The sequence below is a fragment of the Salmo trutta genome, chromosome 37, assembly GCF_901001165.1.
Source record: "Salmo trutta chromosome 37, fSalTru1.1, whole genome shotgun sequence".
Lineage (NCBI taxonomy): Eukaryota > Metazoa > Chordata > Actinopteri > Salmoniformes > Salmonidae > Salmo > Salmo trutta.
In genome coordinates, this window is record NC_042993.1 from 11,709,968 (window position 1) to 11,723,887 (window position 13,920).

General features: G+C 42.7%; 1 protein-coding gene and 2 pseudogenes across 4 annotated transcripts; 2 read left to right on the forward strand and 1 right to left on the reverse strand.

The window, feature by feature from the left end:
* Positions 1-1,048: 1,048 nt before the first annotated feature.
* Positions 1,049-13,852, reverse strand: LOC115177534 (zinc finger protein 90 homolog). Of its 4 annotated transcripts, XR_003872420.1 has the most exons (7): positions 13,601-13,852; positions 13,100-13,276; positions 12,309-12,917; positions 11,775-12,044; positions 11,199-11,509; positions 1,283-1,439; positions 1,049-1,195 (listed from the first exon to the last, which is right to left on the reverse strand). XR_003872420.1 is itself a non-coding variant. In XM_029738414.1 (6 exons), the coding sequence occupies exons 2-5, from the start codon at positions 13,263-13,265 to the stop codon at positions 11,247-11,249; spliced, it is 1,308 nt and encodes a 435-aa protein (XP_029594274.1). In that variant the 5' UTR covers position 13,266; positions 13,601-13,852; the 3' UTR covers positions 1,049-1,439; positions 11,199-11,246. The 4 variants fall into 4 exon arrangements, 3 of the variants coding, with proteins under 3 accessions (XP_029594274.1, XP_029594272.1, XP_029594273.1); XM_029738414.1 differs by having other exon boundaries at positions 1,049-1,439; positions 13,100-13,266; XM_029738412.1 differs by having other exon boundaries at positions 1,049-1,439.
* Positions 1,848-3,402, forward strand: LOC115177535 (CD209 antigen-like protein C; annotated as a pseudogene).
* Positions 3,979-5,313, forward strand: LOC115176471 (trypsin-3-like; annotated as a pseudogene).
* Positions 13,853-13,920: the final 68 nt, after the last annotated feature.

Consider the following 13,920-nt stretch of genomic DNA (forward strand, 5'->3'; position numbering starts at 1 on the left):
AGAACATAAGTCGCAGAAAGTTGTGGTGGCAGCTGCAGAGAGGTATTTGGGTGTGTGAGACTTGACATCAGAGTTACAGGGTGTGTTAAGTGGTGGTGTCCCATCCTTTCAGGTTGTTGGCCTGAGGTCATACTAAATAGATTTAAATAGTGGAGTATGGTGGTGTTATGAGTGTAGTGTTAGATGGTAGGGTATTTACTTATTTTTCTCAAGCGAAGTATACGAGAGTTGTGCTCCAGTCTAGTAGGTGGTGGTAATGCAACATTTATTGGATGCCAGCTGCCGTTAAACATCATCGAAGAGGCATTTGCCATTTGAAGTTCACCAATTTAAGTCAGCAGACAAACAAACACAAACCTTTATTCATTATCTGTCTTAGCTGAATAGCTACACAATTGGAATGCTCCACATTTAGGTTAATTGTGTGCATATTGTCAACATTCTACATTTAAAATGTTTTCTGTACAGCTGAAAGACTACATTTGTGTAAATTCCATGAATTAACATATGAAGAGAAACCAAAGCATGTTCTACTCATGTCTATTGCAGTTGCTAGTTCATGTGTCATCATATTTCCACTGACAGTTGTTCATTCTCATGTCATTAAGTTTCCAGGAAATGGCTCACCAGCTAACAGATTGAGCAGTTGTCTGCAACTCTTGCTTTACAAGTTAGACATAATAAGCACTAGCCAGATACCTGTTTCATACCTTCCTAAAAGCACATATTGCACTCATAGTAATGCACTTTAAAGAATGAATGTCAAATATGGTGTTTTTATTTTCTCATACCAGTTATCATGGGTTTCTGTCTTAGAGAATGTCTCTTCCAGTCTAAATCAATTAGTTGTAGGACATGGTGCCCCTGTGACAACAATTTTGGCCCCCCTAAATGTGGAGTATGAAATAATTTTTACATAAATCTTTGCTATCGTTCTTTTTTTTACATCCGTTATTAGACAGTGGTAACGCGGAACACTAATGATTATGAACATGGTCTTTTACCTGCAATGCAGTGAAGAAAACGATATGACAACAATAACGTCTAATGTAACTGGCCCCTCCAACAGTACAACTGGCCCCAGCTTGGCCCCCCCAGTTGAAATGGTCTAGAACCGCCACTGCCCTGAGTCGAACTGCTCAGTGCCCTCGTTGACGACAATGTTGTGTGGTCACCTAGACACACCTGAATGTGGCTGGGGAGAGAGGGTTAATCAGATGTACAAAAAAGGTTTCATGTCAAACTGTAAATGTTTTTGAAAAAAGTTTCATCAGTCACTTACGACATGTAGCAGTGAGCAGCAGACACCACCTATGTGCTGGAGATCAGGGAGCCACCACAGAAGTGGTAGCCAGACTGCAGTGATGCCTGGTAGGATGCAGAGTTCTTTCTGCAATCATACCCTCCAACAACCTTGTCATCCTCAATGAGGACAGCGACTGAAATACAGACAGGAAGAATCTGTGAAATTGCATGGAAATACAACACTTGAAAACATAACAGTGCCTGTGTTCAGTAAATATTCACTATTCACTGAGTATTATCACAGGATGGACACCAATGCGAACTTAAACAATTTCTCTCAACGAGTAAAGCAAGGACTGACATGCAACGGCAAACAGAGCCAGGAGAATAACGTACTTCATGATTGTGTTTTTTGGTTGCTACACAGGACTCACGAAGACAAACTGTTATATACCCACTCCACCGGCCACATTATCTGATCTTCTCAAGGATTTGCACTTCTGTGAACAGTAGGCCTATAGCTGACGCTCAGACATTACCCTACCTGGGAAAGAATTATGTCCACCTGAAGTGACACAAGCATCTGCATTTTTCTTATTATTTTCATACACACAACTTAGGTGGCAGCTTAGTTGTATATTTTGTAACACTTTTAACAATTGCATGGTGGGTGGTTCCGTTGTCATTTCCTTTCTCACAGGTGTAAAAAATGTCTTCCTGTTCCCTAGGGTCTTAACCCCAGCACAGTGCAGTCACAGAGCAGCAGAGACATATTAGAATACAGTGTATGTAATAGTTGAATTGGAATGACAGAGGAAAAGAACATGACGATGTCTGAGTGTATCATTGACAGCACAAAATGCTTTAAAAGGGAGGAACGAGACTGGTGATTCTGATGAGTGGACTACGGTCATATTTGTCAGTGTAGAGACCATGAAAGGACATGATTCTGGTACCAAGACACAAGACACCACACCAAAGAGTAGACCTGGAGAAAGTAACTACGGCTCTGAGGGCTCGATGGGGAGACACTCCAGAGTTGCTGCAGCGTGTCTGGGCCTGCTGTGCCTTCTACTGGCTGGGACCATGGTCCTGTTTGTCTACTATAATGGAGTCACTGTCAGTTTGGAGGAGAGTTTATATTTCTATGTTAGTTTATAGAACCAGCAACAACAACCTGACTGAACAGAGAGACGAGCTACAGGTCCAAAACAAAAACCTGGATAAAGAAAAGGCCGATCTAAAGAGAAGGTACAATATGCTGAATCAAACCTGCCTGGAAGGAGTTTGGTTCCAGTTTGTACTACATCTCTGACAGGACTGAATCCTGGGATGAGAGCAGACAGAACTGTCTAAAGAGAGGAGCAGACCTGATGATCATAAACGACAGAGGGGAACAGGAATTCATCTGTACATTTAAAATGTTTTTCTGGATTGGTCTGACTGACAGAGAGACAAAGGGGACTTGGAAATGGGTGGACGAGACACTAACGACCACAGGGTTCTGGTCTTCTGGTGAGCCAAATGGTGCCACTATCGACTCTACTGAGGACTGTGCTGAGGTTAACACCATCAATGACCAAGAGAAAAACCGGAATGATCTCGGGTGTAGTGAACGGCGGCACTGGATTTGCGTGAAATTACCTGATCAGTAGCTCAACTTGGTACATGCTCTTGATAAACGCGCGCAAACACACCTACAGGTCACACACCATCTGCAGACCGAAACAATTCCCCATGACATAATAATCTCACTGAGCAAACAGTACCAACTGTTCATGTCCAGACTAAACATCTATTATATTTATTGTGTTTACATTGTACCAAACGTATTAACCTTATGTTTATTTGTCATGTCTGCCATGTTTTTCCTGTCATATACCAAGAAAAATGCCTAATGCATAATAGAGTATTACATTATTCTATTTCATTTATATACATTCTAGTCACAATCTAAAAATAATTTCCTGTCTCTGAATATTGGAAAAGAAAGCCTTTCATGGATTTATATCCAATCAAATACATTCTGAAAATGTACAAATGATGAGTGACATTCTGCTGTATTTGTAACACCATCTATAATACTGTACAGCATCTATAGGTATTTCTGAGGTCAATAAACCAATAAAGGAACAAAAACATATCATTAGATTACAACAATTAGATATCAAGATCATATGATTAATGTTGTTATACAATCCATGTTGTTATACTGTTTGTTTTATAGCTCTTTTTTATATCAAAGAAACAGGCTCAGTAACTAACAGCCTATATTGATAAATTAAGCCGAGGAACCCTTATACACTCTCCTTTCTGACCAATACTCGAACCAGTTGCAAAATGCCAGGCTTACTTCAAATGCTAGGTCATGAAACTCCCCCTTGTGGCCTCATAGTGAATCTATTTTGGAGAAAGTATGTGACACAAAACCAAGCACTGCGTATGAATACACATTTCTATATTGCTTCAATGAGGAGTCAAAAAAAGGGCAAATGTCTATTCAGTTTAACATTCTAGGAATTTACATAGGGATGATAGGTAATGCTGTTAAGCACACATCCTCAGTTGAGGAGCCTCGTTAGCCATATGTCCGTTCACACGCATGTTACTGTTGGACAGGTACCAATGGAAATGTATACATGTATGCCCTTGAGACTGACCAATGGAGAGAACAGGGTGGGTTTATAAGGGGGCTCTGACAGTGGCTCAGTACCGAGGCAAAAACAGACAACCATGAAGGTCATTATTCTTCTCGCTCTGTTCGCTGTGGCATGTGAGTACCGGTATATTCAACAGGAAAGAATAAGTGGGCCAAAATCTTGGCGACTGCATGAAAATATAGAACTCTGGATAAAGCTATAACTATACACTGCTTGAAAAGTTTGGTACATTTGACCTTTTTCTTTACATCCCCACTCAATCGCTGCCCCCATTGAGGATGAGGATGACAAGATTGTTGGAGGGTATGAGTGCAGAAAGAACTCTGCATCCTACCAGGCATCACTGCAGTCTGGCTACCACTTCTGTGGTGGCTCCCTGATCTCCAGCACATGGGTGGTGTCTGCTGCTCACTGCTACATTTCGTAAGTGACTGATGAAACTTTCTTCAAAAACATTTACCAAAGCCATCTACAGTATGTTCAACATGAAACTGTATTTGTCTGAGTACATCTGATTAACCCTCCCCTCGCTCTCTCCCCAGCCGCATCCAGGTGCGTCTGGGTGAGCACAACATTGTCGTCAACGAGGGCACTGAGCAGTTCATCGACTCAGTGAAGGTCATCATGCACCCTGGTTACAACAGCCGCAACCTGGACAACGACATCATGCTGATCAAGCTGAGCAAGCCCGCCTCCCTGACAGCTATGTGAGCACCGTGGCTCTGCCCTCCAGCTGTGCCAGCTCTGGCACCCCTGTCTAGTCTCTGGCTGGGGTAACCTATCCGGCAGCAGCAGTGACTAGCATTAACAATATGCCCACAAAGACTTTTGGTATTCATTGTTTCTCAAACTGATGATAAATTATATCACTGACCACTCAGAACCAAAGAGAGAATGATCGAGAGACTAATCCTCTTCTGCCTGTCTCTAGGCAACTACCCCAACACACTGAGGTGCTTGGATCTCCCCATCCTGAGTAGCAGCAGCTGCAACAGCGCATATCCTGGACAGATCACCTCCAACATGTTCTGTGCTGGCTTCATGGAGGGAGGCAAGGACTCTTGCCAGGTAAGCTGAGTTGAAGCACTTCCACTGATCCATTAACAGAGTTAATGAAAATACGATTGTAGAATTTCCAAAAACCATCCTTCAACCTAGATTGACTGATACCCTGAAACAAATCTGCTCACCTTTAATTTCTGTCTCCCCATCTCTCTATTAGGGAGACTCTGGTGGCCCCGTGGTGTGCAATGGTCAGCTGCAGGGTGCTGTATCCTGGGGTTACGGCTGTGCCCAGAGGAACAAGCCTGGTGTCTACACCAAGGTCTGCAACTACAAATCCTGGATCAGCAGCACCATGTCCTCCAACTAATTGATCTAGACTGGAGGAGACATCTTCTCTAAGACAGAAATCTATGATAACTGTCATGAGAAAATAAATTATATTTTACTTTTAAACACCTTCGGTTATTTTTTCACTAACTGTTCTAGAGGAACATACACTATATATACAAAAGTATGTGGACACCCATTCAAATGAGTGGATTCGGCTATTTCAGCCACACCCATTGCTGAGAGGTGTATAAAATCGAGCACACCGCCATGCAATCTCCATAGACAAACATTGGCAGTAGAATTGCCTTGCTGAAGAGCTCAGTGACTTTTAAGGTAGCATTGTCATAGGATGCCACCTTTCCAACAAGTCAGTTTGTCAAATTTCTTCCCTGCTTCCCCGGTCAACTGTGCTGTTATGGTGAAGTGGAAACGTCTAGGAGCAACAACCGCTCAGCCGCGAAGTGGTAGGCCACACAAGCTCTGGACAGCCGAGTGCTGAAGTGCGTAGTGTGTAAAAATTGTCTGTCCTTGGTTGCAACTACGGCTGTGGCGGTCATGAAATTTTGTCAGCCGGTGATTCTCAAGCAAATATCTGCCGGTCTCACAGTAATTGACCGTTAATGAACATAAATACATTTCGCATCTCCTGGCTTCCACACATGGCCTACATTGGCAGTAGAATTGCCTTGCTGATTGCCACTGATGCAGACTTTTGGAACATCTACATTTTAAAAAGTTTAATAAATCCATGTAATATAGCCTACACCATCATAATAAATCCATGATTTATTTTAGACAGATCTAAAGAAACATGATATGAAGAAAATGTAGTCTATTTCAGAACAACAGAATAGCATTTTTCTTATGTTAGGCCCTGATCTGGCTATGCCATATGGCTGTGGTCTACACTAGTTCATTTAGCAGACATGATTTGCTTAGAATTCCGTAGCATTAGTTTATAGTATGAAGAATACAATTGGACATAGCTGAATAAAATATATTTTCTCCAAACAATTTGAGGGAGTGCGCACATTTTTGTGTTGAGTGGTTAACAAAGAAACAGGTACTCCTATATGCTTCATTTAGAGTTATGTAACTTCACTTGGGTTGTGTTTTGATTTTTAATACATTCTTGGCTGCATGATGCAACTAATAATGATTTGAAAAAAGTCACATGAAAGGCATGAGCTCTGCTTTGTTTTTTTGCGTAGGTTGTACACACTTCATCAGTCTGATTTACAATTTGAAGAGCCTTGAATTCCCCAGCTGAATCCCCTTTCTATGGCCGTAATGCCCCCTAAAAAAATCCATGCTTTTTGAGGCCAGTGACCGTTGTGCCCTTGGGCTGAATACAATAATTACAATTCCCTTTTCCTGGGTGGGTGCCGAAGCACCTCTCACTCACATGGCTCGCAGTCACGTGATTGGGTCTTTCTCACAGGCTACAAGTGAAGACAGACAACTGCACACATCCTTATCCAATTCCGAGGCGCATATTGAAGATATTGGAAGAACTGTCCACATTTGCTTTTCGTCAGCCAACAAGATGAGTAGGCCTAACAAACGACTATCCGCCGTAGTACAAAAGTTGACCTATTCTATTCTGTGCGAGAAATACATTTTCCAAACATAGTCTGGGACAGTTGTGGGATGCGATAGATCCCAAATTAATACAACCACTAGCATAAAAAAAAACTGTTTTAAGCAATGAGCCTGACGGAACAGATGAGACATTTTTGCTTATTTCTTCACATTATAAGCCCAGCAATGCGCAAACGGCAGAATGCTATAAGCACAAATGTTCCATTAGCAGGAAAACACCATTCTCAAAAGTGACCACAAATGCAATTATGCATTTAATGCTTTTATTATGAAGGTGCATTTTTTATTGTGAAAATTACCTGCCACAAACTTGAAACTCACGCCCTGCATACAGTATGTACGCAAGTTAGGCTCTACACCCGTTGTAAAGCGGATTAATGTGCTTCATTTTAAGCAGTTATTTGGCCACTTTAGTTGTGACACAAACCTTATCATAGCATATAGGCCAGGCTACATGAGGTGTGCAACTATGATTTGAAAAGTTGCACAAAAAAAAGAAAAAGCAAGCGCTGTTTGCCTTAAACTGGGCATAATTCACAAGCGATAATACTGTATATCACTCACAAGTGATAGGCTGATATTGTCACCAATCACACTATTCTTGATTTAATCTTGTCTTTACATACAGTGCCTTTGGAAAGTATTCAGACCCTTTTATGTACTTTGATGTACTTTATTTATTTTCTCTTATACAATCTGATTTGAAATAATTGTGTCCCTCTAATTTCAACCAAAGTTGAAAAAGTTGTTTCATGAGTACATTTGATGTGTAAAGTATTCAGACCCCGTGACTTTTTCAACATTTTGTTACGTTACAGCCTTATTCTAAAAATGATTAAATGGCTTTTTTCCTCATCCACACAATACTCCATAATGACAAAGCAAAAACAGGTTTTTAGAAATGTTTGCTAATTTATACAAAATAAAATATGACATTGAATACTTATGTAAGACTCTTTACTCAGTACTTTGTTGAAGCACATTTGGCAGCAATTACAGCATTCTTGGGTATGACGCTACAAGCTTGGCACACCTGTATTTAGGGAGTTTCTCCCATTCTTCTCTGCAGATCCTCTTAAGCTCTGTCAGGGTGGATGGGTAGGATTGCTGCACAGCTATTTTCAGGTCTCTCCAAAGATGTTTGATCGGCTTCAAGTCTGGGCAACTCAAGAACATTAGACTTGATCCGAAGCCACTCCTGCGTCGTCTTGCCTGTGTGCTTAGGGTCGTTGTCCTGTTGGAAGGTGAACCTTCGCCCCAGTCTGAAGTCCTGGGTGCTCTGGAGCAGGTTTTCATCAAGGATCTCTGTACATTAATCCGTTCATCTTTGCCTCGATCCTGACTAGTCTCCCAGTCCCTGCCACTGAAAAACATTCCCACAGCATGATGCTGCCACCACCATGCTTCACTGTAGGGATGTGCCAGGTTTCCTCCAGGTTTCCTCCAGACGTGACACTTGGCATTCAGACCAAATAGTTCAATCTTGGTTTCATCAGACCAGAGACTCGTGTTTCTCATGGTCTGAGTCTTTAGGTGCATTTTTGGCAAAGTCAAAGTGGGCTGTCATGTGCCTTTTACTGAGGAGTGGCTTCCGTCTGGCCCCTCTACCATAAAGGCCTGATTGGTGAAGTGCTGCAGAGATGGTTGTCCTTTTGGAAGATTCTCCCATCTCCACAGAGGAACTCTAGAGCTCTGTCAGAGTGACCATCGGGTTCTTGGTCACCTCCCTGACCAAGGCCCTTCTCCCCCAATTGCTCAGTTTGGCCGGGTGGCCAGCTTTAGGAAGTCTTGGTGGTTCCAAACATCTTCCATTTAAGAATGATGGAGGCCACTGTGTTCTTGGGGACCTTCAATGCTGCAGACATTTTTTGGTACCTTCCCCAGATCTGTGCCTCGACACAATCCAGTCTCGGTGCTCTACGGACAATTCCTTCGACCTCATGGCTTGGTTTTTTTCCTCTGACATGCACTGTCAACTGTGGGACATTATATAGACAGGTGTGTGCCTTTCAAAACCATGTTCAATCAATTGAATTTACCACAGGTGGACTCCAAACAAGTTTTAGAAACATCTCAAGGATGATCAATGGAAACAGGATGCACCTGAGCTCAATTTCGAGTCTCATAGCAAAGGGTCTGAATCCTTATGTAAATAAGGTATTTCTGTTTTTATTACATTTGCAAAAATTCTAAAAACCTGTTTTCGCTTTCTGGGGTATCGTGTGTAGATTGCTGAGGATCATTTATTTTTAAATCCATTTTAGAATAAGGCTGTAACGTTACAACATGTGGAAAAAGTCAATGAATACTTTCTCGAAGACACTGTATACTAAATAACATATGTGTGAAATTTGTTTTGATTTATAATGGACCATTATCATGCAACTGTCTCGAAACAGGGGCAGCGGGGAGAAAAAAAACACATGTCATCTAGGCACTTAAATAGTGAATGGAGGACGCTTTTCTCGTGGTTCATTTTCATTCCAGCCAGATAGGCTATATTCCTGTTTCAAAGAGAAGCAATGTGCTAAATATTAGGAAAGTTGATAAATAAATATAGTATGCCTAGCCTATAGAAAGCTGATGGGATCCTCATCTTTTTAATAGAGGCTATCACTCTGTTTTCTCAATTGCATAGCCTATAGAAATGTTGCATAACATAAGCTCATGGGCTCTCATTAAGTGTTTGATTAGATTTTTGATCACATTTGCATTGATGTCAGAGTGATTAGAGGAACAATAGGCTGCTGAGTAGCATGCAGTTAGCAGGTTTGGTTGGCTACTAATGACCACCAGCAGCATCAGAGCTTGGAGAAGCCTAATTTCCGTGACTAAATGGTCACGTGGAATTTGACTGCCCTCATGACATGTGTGCCGGTAATACTGTCACCGTATCAGAACTAATTGCAACCCTCACTACCGAGTTCCAAACTGCCTCTAGAAGCAACGTCAGCACAATAACTGTTGGTTGAGAGCTTCATGAAATGGGTTTCCATGGCCGAGCAGCCGTACACAAGCCTAAGATCACCATGCGCAATGTCAAGCGTCGGCTGGAGAGGTGTAAATCTCGCCGCCATTGGATTTTGGAGGAGTGGAAACACATTCTCTGGAGTGATAAATCACAATTCACCATCTGGCAGTCCGATCTATGAATCTGGGTTTGGCGGATGCCAGAATGCTACCTGCCCCAATGCATAGTGCCAACTGTAAAGTTTGGTGGAGGAGGAATAATGTTTTTTCATGGTTTGGGCTAGGCCCCTTAGTTAAAGTGAAGGGAAATCTTAACGCTACAGCATACAATGACATTCTAGACGATTCGGTGCTTCCAACAGTTAGGGGAAGGCCCTTTCTTGTTTCTGCATGACAATGCCACCGTCCACAAAGCGAGGTCCATACAGAAATGGTTTGTTGAGATCGGTGGGGAAGAACTTGACTGGTCTGCATAGAGCCTTGACCTCAACCCCATCGAACACTTTTGGGATGAATTGGAACGCCGACTGCGAGCCAGGCCTACGCCCAACATCAGTGCCCAACCTCACTAATGCACGTGGCTGAATGGAAGCAAATACACACAGCAATGTTCCAACATCTAATGGAAAGCCTTCCCAGAAGAGTGGAGGCTGTTATAGCAGCAAAGAGGGGACCAATTCCATATTAATGCCCATGATCTTGGAATGAGATGTTTGATGAGCAGGTGTTCACATACTTTTGTTCATGTAGTTTACATGTCGTAGTACAAACATTATTGCTATCAACATTATCAAAAGCTGGTTTGGTCTGTTTTCATCCTATCTTTATTCATGGCACAGGTGAATAACTATTCTTTTTTTATGTGAATCTCTAATAAATATGGTCATGCTTTTATTTTGAAAACTACTCCATTTTGACACTCGTGCTTTTCAAGTTGTTAGGGCCGGGACGATACCAGTATCGTGGCAAGGAAACAAAACACAAAGTGGATTTAACTTCTTTGGGGAAACAGCCTTGAAGTTGGAAACAAACATCATTATGTTTTCATCCAGAATCACATATTTATTTTCAAAGCTATAGCTTGGAAAATAAAAGGACCAAAGAGTCTGGTCTGCTTCGCATTTTCATTTTTGGCATGTAAAAAATATTGCGATACTGGTATCGTCACAGCCCTAAAAGAGATATTAATTCAAAATCGATTTTGTGAAGATTCTGTTTCTTGTTGGAGAAAGTTGGCATAAGGGTTGACACTAAGACCTACAATGAAATTATAGGAGAAATCTCATAAGTGACAAGAAATTTCTTCATTAAACAACTTTATAAATAGTTAGTCAAGGCCCTCCTGGAAAACAATCCTATATATATATACACATCACTCCAACTTGCCTCTTGTCCTCTTCATCTTGGTATCTATGCTCCCAGAACCATCCTCTCTCAGCTGGCGTGTGCCTCGGTGCAGTGTTTGGTCAGGGTGCTTTCCTGTATGAATCTCTCTCCACAGGAGGAGCAGCGATAGGGTCGTAGTTGACCCCTGGCAGGTCTAGAAGTCAGGTAGGCATTCCCTGGTGAAGTAAGTGTCGACAGGGATGGGGGGTGCTTGGCCGTCATGTGACGTTCCCAGGTTCGAGGGTCATTGAAGATGATATGACAGTGCTCACAGCTCGTTGGACCAGCTCGGTGTTTTTCATTGTCCATACCTGAAATACCAAGCCGACACGGTGAAAGATCTGTTGATGTGTCCTTGAGCAAGACAGTTAACCCTTATTTGCTCCAGGGGCGCCGTACTACTATGGCTGACCTTATAAAACAAAACATTTCACTGCACCTATTCGGTGTGTGACAATAGAAACGTTGTCATTTTTTTTATAAAACACAGAAAATGTATAATTATAAAACATGTGAAAACTGAAAGAAATAATAAGTATATAGACTGTATTAAAAACAATAAAAAATTCTATATACCCTCAGCCTCTCCTCCGTCTGTGCTTTCTTGGACAGAGTCTTCTGGGCCAGTAGGGGGAAGATTCCACTTGCTGTGGGTGCGTTGGTGAGCTGAGAGCAGGCGGGAGGAGGGGAACGTACGGTCACAGACACAGCAGGCAAACACTGTGCGACCTCTGAGATGTCTCTCATACTCTACTGGGTGCTTGAAGCGTAAATGCCTCTCTTCTGTCTCTGCATCCTGAAAGGTCATGAAACACTGGTGGCACTGAGGAGACTGGGGAGGCTGGGCTACGGGAAGAGAAAGCTAATTAGACAGGGTCAGGAGAACCAGTGGATACACAAGTGATGTGGTGATTTGCTGCAAAGAGGAAAGACTGTCAAATACAGGTAAATACTGAGTCATTGAAAAGAGAAAATAACAAGATACATACCATATCTAGATCAGAATAATCGGTTTTAAGACACAAGTTCACAGAATTCCAAGTACCTTGCAAATGAGAGGTGAATCCATAGCCTAAACAAGAGGAAATACTAATAAAGAACCAGCCTTACCTGAAACTCTGGTTGAATCATTAGAGATTACTGCAGTGCTTCCCTCCTCTTCCTTTCTCACCGCCCTGTCCTCCTCATCCTCCCAGATCCTCTCCTCTCCGTGCTGTCTCTCCCGGTGGCTTCTGAGTGCTGTCAGGTTGCAGAAGCTCTGGCTGCAGTCATGGCACTGCTGTCGTTCAGCCACAGTCCCGCGGCGGCGGGAGTGTGAGCGCTTGTGGGAGGCCAGCTTGCGCAGGCTCTTGAGCGTCCGTCCACAGACCCCACAGACGTACTGGGACTGGCCCATGTGGCTGCGCTTGTGCATGATGAAGGCTGTGGGGCGGAGGAAGCGGTCGCCACACACTGGGCACCGGAACTCCAGTTTGACCTTGTGGCCGTGGGCGACTCCGTCCTCCCCCGCGATGCCTGTACAACAGTGTCCCGTCAGCTGCCAGGAGGAACTGAAGCAGCGCTGACACAGTCTGCAGCACCAACTGGAGTCTGACCCAGAGACATCCTCAGTCTCAACAGCAGACCAGCACCTCTCCTCTGTCTTTCCCTTCCTCCTCTTTTTCTCCTCCTCTGCTTCTTCCAGGGTGTCTGTTTCCTCAGGGAGTTGGTCGTCGGGAGCTGGAGTTGAAGCGCGACCGTGATTTAGTGGGATAGCAGGAGCGAAGAATGTAAATGTGTTGAGAATCAAGAGGGAAATAAGAGGCTAATATATTGTATCGTGCTGTAAAATTATCAATACTACAATTCCGTTTCTGTGCAAGTGTTGGCTTGCAGGCTCCTAAACACTTATTTGGACCCACCTGTAGTGCCTTGTTCTAGGCCCTCTTCTTGCTCCTGTTTGATGAGCGTGTCAGATAACAGTGGATCATTGGACATCTGCTCCATATGGTCTTCTTCCTCTTGTTTAACGATGACCATCAGCATGTCACCATCCAATATCCCTCCTTTACCACATACTGTCTCCATCCTATTGTATTCTTTGAGATTAGTAGGCACATCAATAGGGTATGATCAAAAAGAAATAGCTTTAACATTTGGTCCTTATTGCTAAGGCTTATTATAAACAGTCTGTCAGCTGTAGAACCATACTCTGGTCACCGATCAGACTACTTTCCCAAATATGGTTAAATAAAACGTGTAATTCCTTCAGTTTATAGCCTACGCAGTAACGATAACATATTTTGGTCAAAACAGAACACCTTCTGTTTAGTTTCCAAGGATAACTCAGTAACTAATTTGTACAATATATCGTGGACAGAACATGGCTGTGACCGTCAATGACCTCAAATTCCGTCGCCTACCTTGCCTGCTCCTCAAGATTCAATGGATCCTCTGTCCCTTGCGGTTAAATGCACGGGTGTAAAATATTTCAAAGATACCGGTAAACTACATCTCTTGTTTGCAGTAGAATAAACATATTTGCATTATAACTAAATTATATGCATGTTCTCCATGTTTGACGTCAACCGGTGCGCATCCGATGATGGAATTGAGAAGAACATGTTTTTTCACCCCAATGTTTTGACAGTGGCATGACTGATTTACTGCCGCCCATTTGGATCACGCCCCATTCTGTCGTCTGTAACCGTAATAAACTATTAGCGGCGCCTCGCCATTATAA